Source organism: Podarcis bocagei (genome assembly GCF_964188305.1).
Source record: "Podarcis bocagei genome assembly, chromosome: 1".
Classification (NCBI taxonomy): Eukaryota; Metazoa; Chordata; class Lepidosauria; order Squamata; family Lacertidae; genus Podarcis; species Podarcis bocagei.
The window spans coordinates 128,463,938-128,486,579 of record NC_138125.1 but is presented as its reverse complement, the minus strand read 5'-3'; the positions used below and the strand labels follow the sequence as shown (position 1 = coordinate 128,486,579).

The window sequence follows — 22,642 nt, the reverse complement described above, 5'->3', positions numbered from 1 at the left end:
GGGGGCAGCGGGGAAGAAGCGCTTTGCTTCCCGCTGCCCCCGGACCTCTTTTGAAGCAAGGGGCTGCGGGGAGATAGCGATCTCCCTGCAGCCCCTTGCTGCAAAAGACGTCCGGGGGAAGCGGGGAAGAAGCGCGTCGCTTCCCGCTGCCCCCGGACCTCTTTTGAAGCAAGGGGCTGCGGGGAGATAGCGATCTCCCCGCAGCCCCTTGCTTCAAAAGAGAAGACCCGCTGTCCCCGGGGCAAGCTTCGTTTTGCGAAGCAAGCCCATAGGGAAATTCGTCTTGCGAGGCAACTCGAAAACGAAAAAACCTTTCGTTTTGCGAGTTTTTCGTCTCGCGAGGCGTTCGTCTTGCGGGGTACCACTGTAGTTTGAGTCTTAAGCATGCTGAAGTTCGTTGTGCTAAGATTGTTGTGCCACTTTAAAGATGAAAATAATAAATACGTTCATCTGTAGGGTGCCACAATACTTTCTGTTCCTTTTGTTGCAGCAGGCAATATTACAGCTGCCTCTTTGGAAATAACTCATGTGGGATCCGACTGTAAGGTTGCAAACCTGTCCAGATACCTAGAAGTAATCCCACTGAAATTAGTGGGAATTTCTTATGAATGTACATAATACTGGGTTGAATGATTATTCATATTAAGGCAACAACATCTGCAAACCTATCCTTTTCCTTATTCATTTCCTTGTTGATTTTTAACAACGAGGGGGAGAATCTCCCCACTACCACCATATGCACACAAGGGCTGCAGTAAAAAAAAGGTAAAAGGTAAAGGACTCCTGGGCAGTTAAGTCCAGTCAAAGACAACAATGGGGTTGCAGCGCTCATATCGCTTTCAGGCCGAGGCAGCCGGTGTTTGTGGCGCAAAGGGACACTGTGATGGAAACCAGAGCACACAAAAACACCTGCCTGAGCGGTACCTGTTTATCTACTTGCACTGGTGTGCTTTCAAACTGCTAAGTTGGCAGGAGCTGGGACAGAGCAACGGGAGCTCACTCCGTCACGGGGATTCGAACCACCGACCTTCTGATTGGCAAGCCCTAGGCTCTGTGGTTTAACCCACAGCGCCACCCGCATCCCAAACTGCAACTTACGCAGAGGTTAAGTTCCAGGGATTGTGCCTACAGCCAAAATCACATATAATCAACAAATACTGGATGCAATGGTAGGTGGGACTGCCAAAGACATCCCCCCAACCCTCCTCTTTCTATTATCATCATTATTATTATTATTGTTAATAATAATAATAATAATTAATAATTTAAAAAAGTGAAAGATTTGGGCTTACTGCATAAACAAACAAAGGTAGCAGTGCTCAGATGACAATAACAACAACAATATTTGTATCACATCTGACTGGGTTGCCACAGCCACTCAGGATGGCTTCCAACATATATAAAAACATGATAAAACATTGAACCTTATTGTAATAGTTTTACAGTGGTGCCCCGCAAGACGAATGCCTCGCAAGACGGAAAACTCGCTAGACGAAAGGGTTTTCCGTTTTTGAGCTGCTTCGCAAGACGAATTTCCCTATGGGCTTGCTTCGCAAGACGAAAACATCTTGCAAGTTTGTTTCCTTTTTCTTAACACCGTTAATACAGTTGTGACTTGACTTCGAGGAGCAACTCATAGAACACGGTGTGGTAGCCTTTTTTGAGGTTTTTGGTGATTTTTGAAGCTTTTCCAAAACTTTTCTGACACCGTGCTTCGCAAGACGAAAAATTTGCTAGACGAAAAAACTCGCAGAACGAATTAATTTCGTCTTGCGAGGCACCACTGTAGAAGTATTGGCACAAAGATTAACATGTAATCAAGATATTAAAGGCATAAGAGTGGGACAGAGACAATATAAATTAAAAGCATTTGCAGACGACATGGTGATATCTGTAGAAGAACCAATAGAGTCAATCCCAAAAGCATTACAAGAGATAACATTTTTTGGTAAGGTAGCAGGTCTTAAGATTAATAAATATAAAACCAAACCCTTGGTTAAAATGTGAATGATGAGAGTAAAAACAAATTGCAAGATGTATCTGGTTTAAAGATGGAAAGAAAGGTTAAGTATTTAGGTGTATGGGTAACAACAAACAATATAAATTTTAATAAAGATATCTATCTAAAAATCTGAGAAAGAATTTAAAAGAAATTTGGAACAGAATGAATCTTTCGCTGTTAGGTAGAGTGTGGACCATAAAGATGAATGTATTACCAAGAATGTTATTTCTGTTTCAATTGATTCCAGTGACTGGCAAGACAGACAGTTTCAACGCATGGCAAAAAAGATATTTCTAAATAAATTTGCAAGGGGAAAAACTGAGAATAAAATATCAAATATTGATAGATGCAAAAGAAAGAGTTGGTTGTCCCCTGCCAGATATGAGACTATACTATGAGGTATCCTGTCTTTATTGGTTGAAGGAATGGGTGACATTAGAGAACTCACATATTCTAGACTTAGAAGGTCATGACAGTATGTTTGCTTATTTATTGTATGAAAAGGTGAAGTTCATAAAGGACTTACAAATCATAATTAGGAAAAAATTGTAGAGAGTATGGGATAAATACAAGCATTTATTAGAGGTAAAACACTACATTGGCTCTCATTGTTGGAAGAAAGCGGTAAAGAAAAAGAATATGATAGAAGGGTGGACAACTTATAGAAATTTATTAAAACAAGAGGGAGGAGAGTATAAATTAAAAGAATTTAAGGAATTATTAGGGAAATTAACCACATGGATATAATATAATCATTTGAATGACATATTTAAGAAAGATAGGATACAAGGGTTTGGGGAACAAATATCACAATTGGAGAGAGACCTATTGGAATGTAACGTAAACCAGAAGCTTTTCTTTTGGGAATTATAGGGATAGAACTACCGAAACTGTATAGAAACTTATTCATACATGCTACTACAGCAGCAAGAATTTTACTTGCCCAAAAATGGAAAGAAGCACAAGTCCCAGCAAAAGGAAGAATGGATACAAAAACTTATGGAATATGCAGAAATGGCGAAACTTACCGGAAGAAATCAAGATAACGAACTTTTTATAAAAGAATGGAACTGGTTTATTGAATATTTACAGAAAAATTGTAAACAGATAAGAACATTGGGAGGGTTATTGTAACAACCTGCAGTTGTGTAGTATATATTTAAAGTAGATGAATAAATAAGCAAATTAAGTTAATTTGGATATACAGAAGATATTAAAAATAAATTTAATGAACTGCAGAAAGAGGGGGAAGGAAGTGAAGCTTTGAAATATTAAAATGATTGTAAAACTAGTGATACGTATAAATCTGAAAAGCGGAAATAAAAATTTAAAAACTCAAAGCATTAAAGCTTTAAAATCTTCCCTATACAGGGCTGCCTTCAGATGTCTTCTAAAGGTTATATACTTATCTCCTTGACATCTGATGGTTGGGCATTCCGCAGGGCGGGCACCACTACTGAGAATGTCCCCTCTGCCTGGTCCCCTGTAGCCTCACTTCTCTCAGTGGGGGAACTGCCAGAAGAAGGCACTTGGTGCTGGATTTCAGTGTCTGGGCTGAAGAATGGGGGTGCAGATGGTGGGAGAAGAGGGGAAACTTGCATCCCCCAGAGGGCACTGGGCTCCACCCACCTCAATGCACCCAATCTGCTTATTTATTTATTTATTTATTTTCCTTGTTTTCTTTTTGAGAATGGGGGAAGAGTAGGAAAAAATGCTTAGGAGATCAGCTCGGGTGCAGTGGCGTAGCGTGGGGGGTGCCAGGGGTGCCGACCGCACCGGGCGCAACATCTGGGGGGGCGCGAGTCCAGAGGGAAGGGACAAGTTCCTTCCTCGGCCGGGCTCCCCGCCGCCACCGCCAGCCTTGCGCCCTAGCGCGCGCGCCCCCCGCCGTCGCTGTGGCTGCGCTCCGCTCACTGCTCGCAGGAGGAGCAGCCGCTGCAGCAGCGCCGACGCCGCCACCGACGCCTGGCCGGGCACGGGCAGCCTCTGCACCCTGCCGCCGCCGCCATCCCCTCGGCCCAGCCACAGGCGGCGGCTGCTTCTGCCTCCATCCTCCTCCGGGCAAGCAGCGTTGTTTGCGCGGCAGCGCCAGCGGCAACTCGTAGGTTAGGGGTTGGGGGGGCGCAAATTACTTGCCTTGCCCCGGGTTAGGGGGCGCAAATTACTTGCGTTGCCCCGGGTGCTGACAACTCACGCTACGCCGCTGCTCGGGTGTCTGTACCGGGGGTTCGCAACCCCACAGCTTTAAGATATAAATATTTTTTTATTTAAAAAGCCCTGCTCCCCCCAAAACAACCCAGTTGGCCTGATATATGAACCCACTCTGATCCATTCGCAACAGAAAGAGGCACACCTGTGAAACACCTGACATAGGTGAATGATGGTTCAGGTGCAAGTGTGAACTATTGCCAGACATCCTTGGTATCGCTTCAAATGCAGTGCTTTCAAATGGCAGCAGAACACACAGAGTTAGATTCAGGGTCATCGCTGATAAGCAATCAGGTAACTAACTAACTACAAAGAACACGTCAAGGTGTGGCCAAGGGTGGGGAGCCAGGACTATGCGAAAATGTTCTCAAGGTACGTTTCCGTGATCCATGAGCTTGGAGGAACAACTGTGAATTGAGGTTGTTTACATACAGAGACATCACCTTGCCAACAAAGGTCCATATAGTTAAAGCTATGGTTTTCCCAGTAGTGATGTATGGAAGTGAGAGCTGGACCATAAAGAAGGCTGATCGCCGAAGAATTGATGCTTTTGAATTCTGGTGTTGGAGGAGACTCTTGAGAGTCCCATGGACTGCAAGAAGATCAAACCGATCCATTCTGAAGGAAATCAGCCCTGAGTTCTCACTGGAAGGACAGATCCTGAAGCTGAGACTCCAATACTTTGGCCACCTCATGAGAAGAGAAGACTCCCTGGAAAAGACCCTGATATTGGGAAAGATGGAGGGCACAAGGAGAAGGTAACGATAGAGGATGAGATAGTTGGATAGTGTTCTCGAAGCTAGCAGCATGAGTTTGACCAAACTGTGAGAGGCAGTGGAAGACAGGAGTGCCTGGCATGCTCTGGTCCATGGGTCACGAAGAGTCGGACACGAATAAACAACAACAGGTCCTAAATCCGCCAGATCCATTTTTACTGTTCTGGCAGTGGAAGGAAACCAATGTGATGTGCAGGGCCGGATTTAGTTTTGATGAGGCCCTAAGCTACTGAAGATAATGGGGCACTTTATATGCCCAGCTGTCCTTTGTCAACAACAAATTGTTACTGATTTTTGTGTTGAATGCATGCTATTTTTATAAAAATAAAAACTGCTCCTTTTCCCTTTTGGGGTACCCAAGAGCCCATATAGAGTCCTTACATAGGTTCGCTATTGGTAGGAGAAAATAACAAGAGGCAAACCAAAAAATATTGAGAAGCAAAGCAGCTAGTAAGCCTGATCTTTATTAAAGGGTGCTCCCCCCACAGGCAGTGGGGGGGGGGGAGAGACCATAGACATTTGAAATTGCCCACCGTGGAGAAGACTACCCCCAGAAACATACATATATACATACATCACAGAAGGGGTGTAGCCCAAGACCACCCCCTAGATACATCATACCTACATCACAGAAAAGGCAGAAATCTGAGTGCGTTGTTTTTATGATGTCTGCCAGGTTACCTGTTAATTGTCACTTGACTGGATTACCCCGGGAGCCTGGCCATTCTTTTGTTATGATAACTACTGGGCTCACACCCTATTCATATCTTAAACGTGCCCTGAAGACAGGATTTGTGAGCAAAGAGACAATGGGGAGATTTCCCATTTCGACCTTGCAGAGAAATATTTGAGGTCATTTTGGGAGAGAGAAAATGGTTTCAGGAGTTTTCTGTGGGTTTCTGACATGTGGTTTACATATTTGATTGGTACATTTATGAACATCTCTCACGCACACACACATATATATATATATATAAATAAATTTTAAGGTCACACACACACACACTCGCTCTCTCTCTATATATATGACCTTAAAATTATTATAACACTATATATGGTAATTTATGGCCCTAATGGATATCTAAAGCCATTTGCACATGCAAAATGTTGGCACCCTATATAGAGAAACCAGTGATATTTTAGGGAGCAAGCTAGCAGGCATTACTTACATCATAGGAACCTACACAACACAAAACACTGTTGCTCTATGTAGGTTTTATTTCATTTTTTATCTTATATCTTGGAAATGTACATCCAGTTTTTTTTTCCTTTAATTTTTTTGGGTGCCCCCAAGAGAGTGGGGCCCTAAGCTATAGCTTGTTTACGTAAATCCGGCATTTGATGGGACGTTTAGGTCACCACTGTAGGAATCGTGCGAATTCAAGGACATCTGCTGTCGATGGGATGGATTTGACTTTTTACCTTTATCTCAGAAGGATCTGGCTTGGAGGGGGGGGAGGGTGATTTGGGAAACTTGCCTGGGCATGTTTGGTTTTAGGGGAAAGGGAAATTGCACCCGTGAGAGTTCCCTAACTTATCAAGCATGTGTCGTCGCCCCCCCCCCCGCCCGAAAGGCTGGCGACTCCCTAGCAATGTTTAAAAAGTTTAGCAATGTTTAGCAAGCGGCCACCTCTTAAACATACGCCATTTCAACAAATCCCACATCATAAGAACAACAAAGAATGCTTTACGTTTCCAGTACTGAGCACATTTTAAATGCACGTTTTGCAAAAAAAACACACCCCCAAAACCTCCCAGGAGCAAGGAAGCAATCACAGGGGGCTCCTTCCCATCCTTCCGTGTCTTATTACAAAATTAAGAGAAGGCGGCGATTTCTTTAAAGGGAAACGCAAGCTAGCAGCAAAGCCCCCGCTGCCCTTCTGTGCGGGGAATGTCCCTGATATATTGCAACATCCAGCGGCTGCTTTCTCAGGGAACTCCCGTCAAGCAGGCGGAAATAATTTTATTTTTAGGGCCGTATGAGTTGAGTGGGTGGTGCTTCCCTGTCTACGTGCGGCCGCGCAGGGCAAGACGAAGCAAGGGAGCGAGGGTCGGACCAGGAAATTCAAAAGAATTGCAGGAGGCAGCGTGGAGCGGCGGCTGCGCGATTCCTCTTTGCTAAACTCGGTGGGAATCGGGGCGAAGTTGGGCGAAGTTTCCTCCGCCGCTCCGATCCTGCGCCTTGTCTTGTTTTCCTTTCTCCGGCACCTGAACTTTATAAGATCTCAAAGCCCAGAAACTCATGTTGAAAGATCGGGAGGCCTGGCTGGGTGTCTTCTTTAGAAACAAAAAGTAAGTTTTTTTTGGGGGGCGGGAGGTTTGCGCTGCCAACTGCCCGGAGATATCTCTCTCTCTCTCTCTCTCTCTCTCTCTCTCTCTCTCTCTCTCTCTCTCTCTCTGTGTGTGTGTGTGTGTGTGTGTGTGTGTGTTCAAATCTAACAATTAATTATAATCGCAATTAAGCGGCTTGCACCCCACCTTCCGACGGCGAGCCGCCCCTTTTCCAGGAAATCAGGTTATCTCGTTTCCCCATCCACCAGGCACCGCTGAGTCAATAGCAAAGCGAAACTAGGATAGCCTGGCTGTGACTTCTCAGAAGTAAGTCCTGTTGACTTCAGGGGACTTACTCCCAGGTAAGGGGTTAGAAGGCAACCAGTGAAGATCTACAGTGCTACACCAAGTTGTGCCCCTTGGGTCAGGATCTTTCCTGCCTCCGTTACCACCTAAGAAGAAGAAGCTTAGTTCATCAAAATCTACCTACATTTGCATCTACATAAAACATAGGTTGGGTGTTGTTTTTTGAAGGGGTGCCCCACATTATTTTTATAATCAGGTGGCACTTTAGACACCATCTTAGAAGACGCTTTTTCCCCTCAGACGGCTTAAGATGGCAACTCCCCTCTTCCGGTTTTTCTTCATACAGAAAATTATTAATCAACCGATCAAAATGTGCTGTCTGGCTTATCAGGAGCGGCCTTTATTTTAGTTTTAGTTTTAGTTGGCCGGAAGTGTTATTTGCTAAAGACAGGGGTTGTCGCTGTCACATTTCCTCTTGTCTCCAAAAAAAATATGTTCACCCACACCCACTCAGGCAAAAGATCTCTTAAAAGCAAAAAAACCGAACTCGGCCCCAAACTTCAACAGGAAACATTTCAAACCCTCCTTCCCAAACAAGTACATACAGCCCTTCAAAATAATCACACATGCAGGCCTCCTAAATACTTTCCCCAAACACTTAACACGTGTTTCCCTGCTTTTTTAAAAACACACACTCACACACAAATACTGTTCTTTGGCTTTCGGGAAGAAGAAAGTAAGATAGGAAGCTAGAGCTTGCATCTGAAAAGTGAAATAAATCAAACTTTTAAAATTTGCAAAAATCAGGAGGCTTAAGGGGCCTTGGGAGATGCCAAGGGACTGTTTTGGGGTGTCCACATTGAGCACACCCCAAGAGCGAAAGTTTGTGGCCCCATCATTTTCTGAGCCCGTTCATAGGAAGTGAGAGGTGCCCCTCACCCTGGAGCCCAACCCTCTCTTATAAGTTCAAAGGGACGTTTGAGAGTCGGATTGCAGCATTAGAATAGAATTGTATAGTTAGAAGTGACGCCCCCCCCCCCAAGAGTCCTTTAGTTCAAACCCTGCAATTCATGGACCTGGAAAGCCAAGTATCGGGCTGCCGTATGCGCAGGGATGAAGGGACGCGGGTGGCGCTGTGGGTTAAACCACAGAGCCTAGGACTTGGCGTTCAGAAGGTCAGTGGTTCGAATCCCCGCGACGGGGTGAGCTCCCGTTGCTCGGTCCCTGCTTCTGCCAACCTAGCAGTTTGAAAGCACGTCAAAGTGCAAGTAGATAAATAGGTACCACTCCGGCGGGAAGGGAAACGGCATTTCCGTGTGCTGCTCTGGTTCGCCAGAAGCGGCTTAGTCATGCTGGCCACATGACCCGGAAGCTGTATGCCAGCTCCCTCGGCTAATAAAGCGAGATGAACACCGCAACCCGAGAGTTGGTCACAACTGGACCTAATGGTCAGGGGTCCCTTTACCTTTTTAACTTGCAGGGAGATTGGCACAGAGCAAACATTGGTCACCCATATTAATATTAAGACCTTCAAAAAGTTATAGTAGGCTGTGTACAGCACTGGTACAACAGTTCCACACAATACCTGAAGGGTCATTGAAGACTAGAGTATATTCATTACTCAGGGCTATCTCACCTAAAATAAGTTGACAGAGTACGTGCACTGGGATTTACTAGAGCCTATTTAGAGCCACATGACCTGGAAGCTGTACGCCGGCTCCCTCGGCCAATAAAGCGAGATGAGTGCCGCAACCCCAGAGCCGGCCACGACTGGACCTAATGTCAGGGGTCCCTTTACCTTTACCTTTACCTATGCACAGGGATGTGAGAGCACATCCTATGAAACTTTCAGGTAAGCTTGTTGAGGACTGTGTTGCTATTGTTGTTATTGTTGTTCTGCCAGATATTTTCTCTGGCCTGGTTCCTTCTTTCGGGCCTTGATTCTGCTGCATTAGAGAACTGGTGAATTTCTTAATCAGACTTTTATCTCCAGACTGAAAACCGACAGTTCGTTCTTATTCATGCCTTACAACTTAATTCTTTGTTAGTTTCTTTCTTTTTTTACTTATTGTTGTGCATTATTTTCTATTTAAAAGACCCAATGCTTTTGGTGTGGCGGATTACATGCCCAAATTAACTTGATACGGTGACCCATTGAGTCATTGTCACAAGAATTCTGGGCTTGAGGTCTTCAAGCAGGTGTCTGTTTCTTGCATTTTAACAGAATTTGTTTCAGGCATCCTATCAAAAAATTACTTGACACCCCTACTGATGTAGAATTTGTTGACATAGCATTAATAATAATAATAATAATAATAATAATAATAATAATAATAATAATTATTATTATTATTATTATTATTATTATTATTATTATTATTATTATTATTATTATTATTTATACCCCGCCCATCCGGCTGGGCTTCCCCAGCCACTCTAGGCGGCTTCCAAAAAAATATTAAAATACTGTAATACATCAAACATTAAAAGCTTCCCTAAACAGGGCTGCCTTCAGATGTCTTCTAAAAGTCTGGTACTTGTTGTTCTCTTTGACATCTGGTGGGAGGGCATTCCACAGGGAGGGCGCCACCACCAAGAAGGGTCTCTGCCTGGTTCCCTGTAACTTGGCTTCTCGCAGTGAGGGAACTGCCAGAAGGCCCTCGGTGCTGGACCTCAGCGTCCGGGCAGAATGATGGGGGTGGAGACCCTCCTTCAGATATACTGAATAACATTTGCAGTTATTCACAGGGTGTGTGTGTGTGTGTGTGTGTGTGTGTGTGTGTGTGTGAATTTAAGAACAGGATATTTCTTCAAAAGACTGCAGGATATTGCTTCATAAGCTATAAGCATTTATTCTAAAAAACAAGAAGTGTTTGTTATATCTAACTGAAATAGCTGCTGCAATTTCCGTTGGCATGGTTTAGATCCCTGCTTTTACTTAATTCCCAATACTTGTTGTTGTTGTTGTTGTTTGATTGTGGATTGGTGGCTGCCGAGTGGTTTCTCCTTCAACACCAACTCCTTGCTTGCTTTTCTCTCCCTTCTTAGAAATCTTAGAGCCTGACAAAAGCCGCCATCATGATTAACAGCGACAGTCGAGAGCTGACCTGGAATCTTCTGAAAATTGATGAGAACATGGGAAGCGAAGATTTGGAGGCTTTTAAGTTTTTCTGCCGTGATTTCATCCCCTGGAAGAAGTTGGAAACTGTGGAGTCGGCACACAATCTTTTCAATTATCTCATGAACGAAGACATACTAAACGAGGAAGACAACTTTATAGTAGCAGAACTTCTTTATAGAATTAAGAATATCAGCCTGCTGGCGAAGCTTGGCTATACCAAAGATGCAGTTGAAAGAGATCTGCCTCGAAGAGGGAGAGTATCTGAATATCGGTGAGTCTTCCATTTCTGAAGATGCCGTTCTGCTTGAAAAACATTGGCTGATATGTTCCCTTCATTCTGGTGGGCATAAAAACATATTTATTTATTTATTTCCTAGCTGTTTGGTGGGGAGACCTTGAACCTGGACAGCTGCCACCAGAGAGTTCTGGTTCTGTGGATGTTTGGGTTGGGTGGTGGTGGTTGGGAAGCCAGGTTTCTAAGACTTAGATCGGGGTTGTCAACCGGATCCCTAACGCCCACTTGAAAGCGTTTCAGGATTCTAGGTGGGCGGTAGAGGGTTCTATGGCACAAGCTGAATCCTCCTTCCATCGAGCACTGGTGGGCAGTAAGGAAATTTTACCATCAAGAAAGATGCATTAGTGGGCGGTAGGTATAAAAAGGTTGACTATCCCTGGCTTAGATAGGTAAAGGTAAAGGGACCCCTGACCGTTAGGTCCAGTCGCGAACGACTCTGAGGTTGCGGCGCTCATCTCGCTTTATTGGCCGAGGGAGCCGGCGTACAGCTTCCGGGTCATGTGGCCAGCATGACTAAGCCGCTTCTGGCGAACCAGAGCAGTGCACGGAAGCGCCGTTTACTTTCCCGCTGGAGCGGTACCTATTTATCTACAGTGGTACCCCGCAAGACGAATGCCTCGCAAGACAGAAAACCCGCTAGACGAAAGGGTTTTCCGTTTTGGAGGCGCTTCGCAAAACGAATTTCCCTATGGGCTTCCTTCGCAAGACGAAAGCCCATAGGGAAATCTCCGGGACAGCGGGGAAGCACAGCGCGTCTTCCCCACTGTCCTCGGACCTCCTCCGAAGGCTGGCGGTGGGGCGGAAAACCCTTCTCCCCACGCCAGCCTTCGGAAGGCTGCTCCGAAGGCTGGCGGTGGGGAGAAAAGCCCTTCTCCCCACGCCAGCCTTCGGATGGCTGTCCTGAAGACTTGCGGTGGGAGGAGGGTTTTCCTTCCCACCGCCAACATTCAGAATGCTGTTCTGAATGTTGGCGGTGGGGAGGAAAAACCCTCCTCCCACCGCAAGCCCCGGGAACAGAGGAGAAGCGCTGCGCCCCTTCCCCTCTGTTCCCGTACCTGTCCTGAAGGCTTGCGGTGGGGAGAAAAGCCCTTCTCCGCACCGCCAGCCTGGCAAGCGGTTTCCATAGGAACACATTAATTGATTTTCAATGCATTCCTATGGGAAACCGTGCTTCGCAAGACGAAAAACTCGCAAGAAGAAAAAACTTGCGAAACGAATTAATTTCATCTTGCGAGGCACCACTGTACTTGCATTTTGACGTGCTTTCTAACTGCTAGGTTGGCAGGAGTAGGGACCGAGCAACGGGAGCTCACCCTGTTGCGGGGATTTGAACCGCCGACCTTTTGATCGGCAAGCCCTAGGCTCTGTGGTTTAACCCACAGCGCCACCCGCGTCCCTCTGGCTTAGATAGTAATCACTAAATTGCCTCACCAAACTCTTGTCACACAGGCAGATGCTGTATGATTTGTCAGAAGGGTTCACTAAGGATCATGTGAAGACTGCTGTGTTCTATCTGAGGGACCATATCCCAAAGAAGCAATCCACTGATGTAAGTAAAGAGTAAGGGCTTTTAAAAATAGTTCTATTCTAGTGGGCTGGGGGAAATGCCCAGAAAGATTGTAACTGTACTGTGATGGTCAGTGTGAGAGTTAAGGAAAGGAGCAGCAGGACAGCATTCCCCAACTTGGTGACCTTCAAATGTTCTGATGGGGCTGCGGGGAGCTGTAGTCTGTGACTTCTGGAGGGCATTTGGGTAAACTTTGGATCATGTCACAAAGTAAAGAGAAAGAAGAAGCCCATTTGAGCATGTGCGTTGCTTCTCTGTCACGGAGAACTTGCAACATAGACATGCCTGTTCATTATGGGATAAACTCACTGTGTGAAAACATGGCAACTTGCACATATTTATATTATTTTTACGTTTATATAAAGGTAAAGGTAAAGGGTCCAGTCGTGACCGACTCTGGGGTTGCGGCGCTCATCTCGCCTTATTGGCCAAGGGAGCTGGTGTACAGCTTCCGGGTCATGTGGCCAGCATGACTAAGCCGCTTCTGGCGAACCAGTGCAGCGCACAGAAACGCCGTTTACCTTCCCGCCGGAGTGGTACCTATTTATCTACATGCACTTTGACGTGCTTTCGAACTGCTAGGTTGGCAGGAGCTGGGACCGAGCAACGGGAGCTCACCCCGTTGCAGGGATTTGAACCGCCGACCTTCTGATCGGCAAGTCCTAGGCTCTGTGGTTTAACCAACAGCGCCACCTGCTTCCCTCTTACGTTTATATAGTTACCCCATAATGGAAGTTATCTGGGCGGCTCACAAAGCAATAAATAAACGAAACATTAAAATATTGCATAGAATATTGTATAAAATTCTCTCTCTTCCATCTGGCTGCGTTTCTCCACTCTGGGTGGCTCCCAATAGAATATAAAAAAACACGATAAAACATCAAAATTTTAAAACGTCCCTAAACAGGGCTGCCTTCAGATGTCTTCTAAAAGTCAGATAGTTGTTTATTTCCTTGACATCTGGTGGGAGGGTGTTCCACAGGGCGGGCGCCGCTACCAAGAAGTCCATCTGCCTGGTTCCCTGCAACCTCGCTTCTCGCAGGGAGGGAACCGCCAAAAGGCCTTCGGCGCTGGACCTCGGTGTCTAGGCTGAACGATGGGGGTGGAGATGCTCCTTCGGGTATACTGGGGCAATAACAACTATTACAAATGCGACTGGGAATGACCCTGGAGAGGAGGAACGTTAGAGAGTATTGAGAAGGTTGGGATCTTCACTCCTCACAATTGCTTCATTGGATCAATAGGCCTGCACTGCTTTGGTTTCATTGACTAAAGAGTTAACTTGTACGGACACTTTTTTTTAAAAAAATGCTGACCTACACGTGACTCTGGCTGCTCCTGATACCATCTGAGATGCTCAGTGTTTAAAAAAAGACTAGGTCTGTAAAGTTGCAGGGATTTATTTGGCCTGTTCTGTGTTGGCTTTCAGAATAATTTCGTCACTTTGGTTGGGGAGCACAGGAAACACATGGGAGTTTGTTGTTGCTGAGAAACACTTCTCTTAAAATGTAGAAAGACTTGGTGATTCCTGGCTGGGGCGTGAGATATAAGCAAGGACTCAGCTATTGTGTTTACTTTTTCTCCTAGTCTGCTCTAGAACTGTTGATTTGCCTGGAGAAGCAATGCCTTATATCGGAGACCAATATCTCTCTGCTGGAAGAAACCTGTCATAAGATATCGCCCGAACTCCTGAAAATACTGGCAGCATATAAAGAAAGACAAGGTGTCTAATTTTGAGTAGATCATCTCCTTACAAATTGACCAAAATGAACTTAGTTGTTCCTCTTATCTTATCAGACAGTAGCTACTGGCGTTGTCTCGTGTAGGTTGATAATGGCAATGCAACTAAGGCCCAATTTAAAAATGGGTATGTGTTAGATTTGGCCTTGCCAGGTTCGCTGTAAAGTGGGGTAGAAGAGGGCTAAGTTTTTATAACAAAAAGAGGGATCACAAAAAGAGCACAACACACTTTCCTCCCTTTTAGAAGGGGGGAAGTTAACCCCCTTATAAAAAAAACCTCTATACCTGGATCGGCCAATTCATCCGTTACTTTTCACCTGTGTTTTAAATCAATGAATCAGTGTTTTATCATTCACTTTTTCTGATCCCAATTTGTTTCTTTTGTTTTTTTTTAATCATGGGATACATTTCCTTTTTGTTTAATCTGCCTTAAGAAATCTTGAACTCGTTCCTAACTCGCTCCTGGTTCCCCCGCTGACTTTCTAACATGAGAGCTTCTCATCTACGAGAGATGTGAATGTTGAAACGGAAATGGGGTTGTGGAGATGAATGCCCTATAGTTTGGGCGACTTGCTCAAGACCACTCGGCTATCTGTCTCACTTCTTTGTATGTAAACAGGAATAATAATCCTCTGTGTTCAGGGTAAATCAAATACCTATCATCCGTGCTACGGCTGGGGGCGGGGATGACGAGGAATGTGTGGTTGTGGCGATCACACAGGGTTCCCGGACGTTTGACGGTCTATTGATCCCTGTGCCACCACTGTGATTGCTTCCCCGCTGCCACCAACCCGTTTCTCTCGGGTACACACGGAGTCCAGACAGTTTTTAACATTAAACCAAATAAACAAGTTTATTTTATAAGCCTTAACAAGTTTATGTTTTCTCAGATAGTTTTTCTTGTCAGTTTCTTAATACTAGTTTCCTTACCGGCATATATCTTCCTAATAACTTCTAACTACCGTATTTTTCGCTCTATAAGATTAGACGCACCAGACCACAAGACGCACCTAGCTTTTGGAGGAGGAAAACAAGAAAAAAATATTCTGAATCTCAGAAGCCAGAACAGCAAGAGGGATCGCTGCGCAGTGAAAGCAGCAATCCCTCTTGCTGTTCTGGCTTCTGGGATAGCTGCACAGCCTGCATTCGCTCCATAAGACGCACACACATTTCCTCTTACTTTTTAGGAGGGAAAAAGTGAGTCTTATAGAGCAAAAAATACGGTAATTATCCCGTCTATCTGACTCCTCATAACAGATTCTCTCACTCTCTTACATCAACCTATCCCAACCCACAGACATATCCTCACTCTCCCTTCTTTAACACCCGACTGACCCTCAACAACACTAACTCTAACTCTTAACTCCTCCCCTTGGGTTCCCACTTGTCAATCACTTCACACTCATTTAACCCTTTCCTTATGACCCAGCATGATGTCACCTAGGAGGGCAAACGCCACAGTGGTCCTTCACAAGTTTTGGTCTTGAGCTTCCATAAGCCCCAGCCGTCATGCTAGCGATCATAGGGATTGTAGAGGTGGAAGGGGACCCTGAAAGTCATCTAGTTCAACCCCCTGCAGTACAGGAATTTCAACTAAACTAGTAGTGTTTGGAGTTGCAGACTGGCAACATTGGCCATGCTGGCTAGGTCTGGTGCAGGTTGGGAGACCAACAACATCTGAATAATAATAATAATAATAAATTTTATTTATATCCCGCCCTCCCCAGCCGAAGCTGGGCTCAGGGCGGCTAACAACAATAAAATAATACAACATTCTAAAATCATTTCATTAAAATTAATTCAACTCAAATTGATGGCAACCATTAGGCTAAAGTTCTGTGAAGATTGCCAAAGGAGGGAGTCAGGCTGTGCCCTGGCCAAAGGCCTGGTGGAACAGCTCTGTCTTGCAGGCCCTGCAGAAAGATGTCAAGTCCCGCAGGGCCCTAGTCTCTTGTGACAGAGCGTTCCACCAGATTGGAGCCACAGCCGAGAAAGCCCTGGCTCTAGCTGAGGCCAGCCTAACCTCTCTGTGGCCTGGGACCTTCAGGATGTTTTTGTTTGAAGACCGTAAGGTCCTTTGTGGGACATACCAGGAGAGGCGGCCAAATGGAGACAGGCTGCGCAAAAGCCTTCCGTTCTGTTCTGTTTGTTGATAGTTGACTACCTGGAGTTCCCTCAGCTTAATTCTTATAGCAGTCTTCTAGGACCAGTCATCTGTACCGATTATTCCTGTTACGTAGTTTAGTTCTTGCTAGGCAAAGGAAGGCGTGGCTCTCAACCTTTTTTGTTCTCTCATCCCTTGTAACCGACAGAGTCTAAAGAACAAAGCACGGAAACTCTGCCCTCTCCTGGTGCTGGTGGATTTTATTTACTCAAGGTATGCTGCAATAAAATATTTCCTTCTATCTATCATTTTGTTATACAGTGGTACAGTGGTGCCCCGCAAGACAAATGCCTCGCAAGATGGAAAACTCGCTAGACGAAAGAGTTTTCCGTTTTGGAGGTGCTTCGCAAAACGAATTTCCTATGGGCTTGCTTCGCAAGACGACAATGTCTTGCGAGTTCCTGCTGGTTTTTTTCCCTTGCCCCCCCTTTTTCTAAGCCGCTAAGCCACTTATCAGCTGATCCGATCAGCAGATAAGCCGCTAAAAGCCGCTAATAGCGCTAATCCGCTAATCCTTCAATGGGCTTGCTTCGCAAGACGAAAAAACCGCTAGACGAAGAGAATCACAGAACGGATTCTATTTGTCTTGCGAGGCACCACTGTACCTCTGGATGCGAACAGGATCCGTTCCGGAGCCCCGTTTGCATCCTGAAGTGAATGCAACCCGCGTCTGCGCATGTGCGAGCGGCGAAACCCGGAAGTAACGTTCTCCGTTACTTCCGGGTCGCCGTGGAGCATAACCTGAAAACGCTCAACCCCAAGCTACTTCAACCCGAGGTAGAACTGTACACCATTTGATTCCCCACCGCCAACTTTGCGTAAGTTGGTTGCTGCTTTCAGGGGTAGTCCGCGATGTTTTTGGACCTGGTTCCCACTTAACCCGCCATCAAGCAATACGCGATCCTTATTTGTTTGTTTATGGGGAAAAGGGTGGGGTGTATCTGTGTATCCACACACAAAAACTTTTTTCTATATTATAAAATGCACACACACATCCTGTCAGTGGAGTGACAGGTCAGTGTTGCTCACTTAGCTCTCTTTAAAAATAGATCTTGCTACTGATTGGTAGCTATTTTTTAAAATTCACACAAAGTGGAAATAGTTCAACCATACTGCATTTTGTTGCACAGTCAGTTTTCATGCTTCACTTCTTAGGTGTACTTGGGTAGATGCCTTCATTCATTGTGCCACACACGCGCGCACACACACACACACACACACACACATACACACACACACACATATTACAACTCCATTCACATTTATAATCACAAATAATAGAAATAACACAAGATTCTTCCGAATCTCAAGACTTCCCTCCTCCCCTCCATGGGTACTCTACGTAACTTTTTAAACTAAATATTATAAGTCCATCTAATTTACCCTCCTCCATTGTATCCAAAGCCTGTGTAACATTGCAAGAGTTATTTAAAACCTGCCAAAGAGTTCAGGTGTTTACAGCGAACTTTCCAATATAATGAAAATTTGTCCCATTCTTTATTGAAGTTTTGATTCTCCTGGTTTCTGATTTTCCCAGTTAGTCTTGCCATCTCTGCATAGTCCAATAATGTTGGTGCTACTGATCTGGATAGAAACCTGCCTTGTGTGTTCTCCTTTGTTGCCTCTTGGAGCGCAATGATTCTCCTTTGTAGTTAATTGTCTTTGCTGCATCTAAGCACCATTCCGTTGTAGCAGAAGCTACTGCTAAAACCCCACCTTTCCTTTTCAGAAAGCTGCAATTAGTTTATCAGGATGTGGGAAGGTGCATGGATGTTATTAAGCACGTTTAGCGTATAGAAATTATTTCAAACTTTGAGCTCTCATGTATTCACAGAAGAGGCACACAGATTAACACTGTGACACATCAATGCTGGCACATCAGCCAGTGCCAAACGATGGCTTAGCCACAAGGGGACAGGCTCAGAGAGAGGAAATTGCAACCTCTTTCCTCTGATCATTCTGCTGCTATGCTGAGCTAGAATCAAAAGTAAACCTTGGTTACTGCTTGTGTTAGTCTGGTGAGGGCTAAACCATGAACCTATGTTCGGGCAACATGGTAATACAAACTGTGGTATAAGTTAGCAACAGAACACCTTGGCAGAAGCAAAGCAGCCACAATTTCCTTTATGGAAATATGCACATTCATATTAAGCCACAGCTTGGCTTGGTGTGACGTGCAAAGCCAGCTGGTGATGAAGATGTAATTTAAAAAGAAGGATCGGAGCAGTTTAATGCGTCCTGACTGGTAAATATCTTGTGATCAAATGCGTTTGGTCATGATCTTGTTGCTTTTCTCTTCTCTGCATGGAATATTTGCAAGTGAAAACTTTCTTTTGTTTCCCATACAGGGACTCTCTGTCAATGACCCACCAAGAAATCATTGTAAGTATTGGAAGTTCTTGCCTTCCTAATACGCATATTTAGATCTAAGGGTTGTCTTCAACTAAGTTTTACTCAGAGTAAACCCACTGAAATAAATGGACATGGCTAAATCATTGTTTTATAAATGGCACCCTTTTATTTTTTTTTATTAAATATGATTTTCAATTTATACATTTCAGTAATTTTATAATCATTTTAACATTTCAAAACTTGACTTCCATCCCCCTATTTCTGCAGTTCCTTAAATTTATTTTTTATATTTTCTGCATATCCAAATAAACTTAGTTTGCTCATTTATTTGTCTACTTTAAATATATACTCTTATAAATCCAGCACCCTTCTATTCTTGATAATTCTGCTGACAAGAGGGCATGGGGGGTAGGGGTGGCAGAGTTGAGTACTTTTGTAGGGAGAAATGAACCGCCAGAAGGCCCTTGGAGCTGGATCTCAGTGTCCGGGCTGAACGATGGGGGTGGAGACGCTCCTTCAGATATACTGGACCAAGGCCGTTTAGGGCTTTCAAGGTCAGCACCAACACTTTGAATTGCGCTCAGAAACGTACTGGGAGCCAATGCAGATCTCTCAGGACCGGTGTTCTATGGTCTCAGCGGCCACTCCCAGTCACCAGTCTAGGTGCCACATTCTGGATTAATTAATTTCTTATTTATACCACCTTTATAACACCTTTTCCTTTTCCTTCCAAACAGATCCCCGCACCGAAGAATCTGGAAGCATGAGGGAGCATGCTGGAAGTCTGCACTCCTTTGCTGCAAGTCAAGGTGAGATGGCTCGTAGGTTCTTTTTGTTATTCTCAGCTGTTATCTGTGTAGCTGTCTGTGAGGTGTCTTTGATTGAATGTGCACAAAGGAAAAGAGAGACGATTGTCTGAAAGCAGCCCGTATATCAGCTTAGCAAGCCTCAGTACTAAGCAGCTTTGTGCCCTCAACGCCATGAGCCACCATTCCACACTTTGTTTGAGTTACAAACAAGCCAGGAAGTCTTTGATTAGCTGAACAGGGAAGATCTGAACAGGGAAGACTGATATGCAACTGAAGAAACCATCTTTAAACCATAGCTTCACATACTGTCGTGTTTAGAAGCCATGAACCATGATTTCTCTGTTTGAACATTGCGGGAAACTAGAGTTCGCCTGTGCAAAGCAGGGAATGAAGCAGGTACGCCTGGGAGCACGAGGCTCATTCACGTCTTGGCTTGTTAATAATAATAATAATAATAATAATAATAATAATAATAATAATGATAATAATAACTTATTATTTATACCCCGCCCATCTGGCTGGGTTTCCCCAGCCACTCTGGGCAGCTTCCAGCAAACACTAAAACACAGTAACGTATTAAACATTAAAAGCCTCCCTAAACAGGGCTGCCTTTAGATGTCTTCTAAAAGTTTGGTAGGTATTTTTCTCTTTGACATCTGGTGGGAGGGCTTTCCACAGGGCAGGTGCCACTACCGAAAAGGCCCTCTGCCTGGTTCCCTGTAACTTGGATTCTTGCATCGAGGGAACCACCAGAAGGCCCTCGGCGCTGGACCTCAGTGTCTGGGCAGAACGATGGAGGTGGAGACGCTCCTTCAGGTATACTGGACCGAGGCCGTTAAGTGGAGAATTGGTTGTCTAAATGCAGGCATAGAGAAAATGATTTTGCGTTTTTAAGGGGTTATTTTTGTCACACTTTTTTTATTTTTTAGGCAGTGTTCTAACCAAAATCTGAACCCAAGTGCATCCCTGTATTTGCCTTGCAGATTTAAAAGCTGGAAATGTGCAAGAGCCGAGTTTGCAACAGCCTGCAGGACAGGATCAACTGAAACCAGCAGAGGTTTGGCATGTTCCGAAGGGTTTATTGAATACAACTGACCCTTCCTTAAGTCTGTAAATAACCCGTTACAGCCTCATTCTGTTCATGTGCTTAATAGTGGTAGCAGTAGAGCTTGAGACCAAAAACCTTGAACTCTGGTCCATCTGTCCCAATCAGTCACCTTTATTGGCATATTGAGAATACAAAAACACATGAGTCAAAATATAAAATTGGCATCTGTTCATAAAGAGAGATACCTTAAGCTAGAAAGAGGCAATACCTTTTGTAGCAATTCTGGCACACGCCCTCCAAGTCCGGCAAGACCCAGCTGAGAGAGAGGGGTGTGTGCCGAAGCTAGTTTTTCAGAACAAAACACAACAGAAACAGTAGTTGCTGCCACCACTTCCTTATCTTAGGACAGTCCAGAAGAATAACCTAAGGAAGCAGATTACTCTTCAACGGGCTGTCCCACCCACCCTGTATTGCTTTACCACATTTCAGGCAGAAATTCAACAGGTCTGGTAGGTGACCAAGTGGCCAGGTGTTGGACTTGGACTTCCCCAGCAGAAGGCACAAAAGACGGAACAGGAAAATCCTTTCCCCCAAATTTATTTAAAAAACAAGATCATTCAAACTTGAACGTTGGCACATCTCTTACAAGTTTCAAACAGCGAAATAAAAACATTGTTTGACATCACTAACTAACCATACTCACAAACGAGAACAAAGAAGGCTTAGGATAGTTCTTAAGGTTGATTCCGCATTTCTAAGACATCAGGCAGATACTCTACATCACAAAGAACGCGCATATGAAAAATAATTAGGGACTATTGGGAAACTATATATATAATGAATATAATGATACTTAAAAAAACTTTCCCCAAAACACCTGAGATTTTCCTCTTGGGAATGGTAACAATGGAGATCCCAAAAAAACAAAAGTTTATTACTATATGCCCCCACCGCAGCTAGAACCATATTGGCACAAAGGTGGAGAATAAGTATAGTACCCACTTAAGGAAGAATAGCAGTGTAAACTGTTCGAATACGCTGAACTGGCTGGTTTGCTGAACCAGATAAGAGAAAACGAAGATGAGGACTGCAAGGAGGAATGGACAATGTTTATTGAATATTTTAAGAACCAGTGTAGACAAATACATAGCTTGGCAGGTCCCGAGCAAATCCTCAGAGATGTGGATTATGTGGAGTAGAAGGAAAGCAAAGGAACCAGGAAAAGATTGGAAGGCAAGTCATATGGTAAAGGTAAAGGGACCCCTGACCATTAGGTCCAGTCGTGGCCGACTCTGGGGTTGCGGCGCTCATCTCGCTTTATTGGCTGAGGGAGCCAGCGTACAGCTTCCAGGTCATGTGGCCAGCATGACTAAGCCGCTTCTGGTGAACCAGAGCAGCGCACGGAAACGCCATTTACCTTCCCACCAGAGCGGTACCTATTTATCTATTTGCACTGGTGTGATTTCGAACTGCTAGGTTGGGAGGAGCAGGGACCGAGCAATGGGAGCTCACCCCGTCGCAGGGATTCGAACCGCCGACCTTCTGATCGGCAAGCCCTAGGCTCTGTGGTTTAACCCACAGCGCCACCCGCGTCCCAAGTCTTATGGTACACATGCTGTATTTGGTACAAAGTTGTAAGTGGGACAGGGGGAGGGGCATTAAATATGCTCTCTGTTCCTGTTTTTGAAAATGCAAATTAAAGAAAGAAAAGAATAATGGCGGCACCATATGACTTCCAGCACAACAGTTGCGCCGGCAAAAGCTTGTGCAACAGGAAATATCGGCTTTGCAGCAATGTGTTGTGCAACCTGCCATAAGGACCATTCTGTAGTTAGAGAGTGGTACACAGGAAATGAGGGAGAAGTTAGTGAATATATTTTTTTATCGTACCAAATAGGCAGTGGTGGCAGAATATTGAAAATCCCTCATTAAGAAATATCATTGAGATATGGGTGAAATATAAAGGAAAATTGAGACCAACAA

At 44.7% G+C, this 22,642-nt stretch overlaps 1 protein-coding gene across 2 annotated transcripts in view; it reads left to right on the top strand.

Moving 5' to 3' along the window:
* The window catches only part of LOC308579575 (caspase-8-like), a 32,210-nt gene that overhangs the window by 3,422 nt on the left and 6,146 nt on the right, over window positions 1-22,642 (top strand). The window contains exons 1-8 of one of the 2 annotated variants that reach the window (XM_081180579.1): window positions 6,993-7,278; window positions 10,612-10,955; window positions 12,429-12,528; window positions 14,134-14,269; window positions 16,599-16,663; window positions 18,799-18,832; window positions 19,540-19,611; window positions 20,595-20,668. In XM_081180579.1, coding sequence (XP_081036705.1) covers window positions 10,642-10,955; window positions 12,429-12,528; window positions 14,134-14,269; window positions 16,599-16,663; window positions 18,799-18,832; window positions 19,540-19,611; window positions 20,595-20,668 — 795 coding nt within the window. In that variant the 5' untranslated portion in view covers window positions 6,993-7,278; window positions 10,612-10,641. Of the gene's footprint in view, window positions 1-6,992; window positions 7,279-10,611; window positions 10,956-12,428; window positions 12,529-14,133; window positions 14,270-16,598; window positions 16,664-18,798; window positions 18,833-19,539; window positions 19,612-20,594; window positions 20,669-22,642 lie in introns of those variants that run through there. The other variant, XM_081180580.1, reaches the window with a different exon arrangement.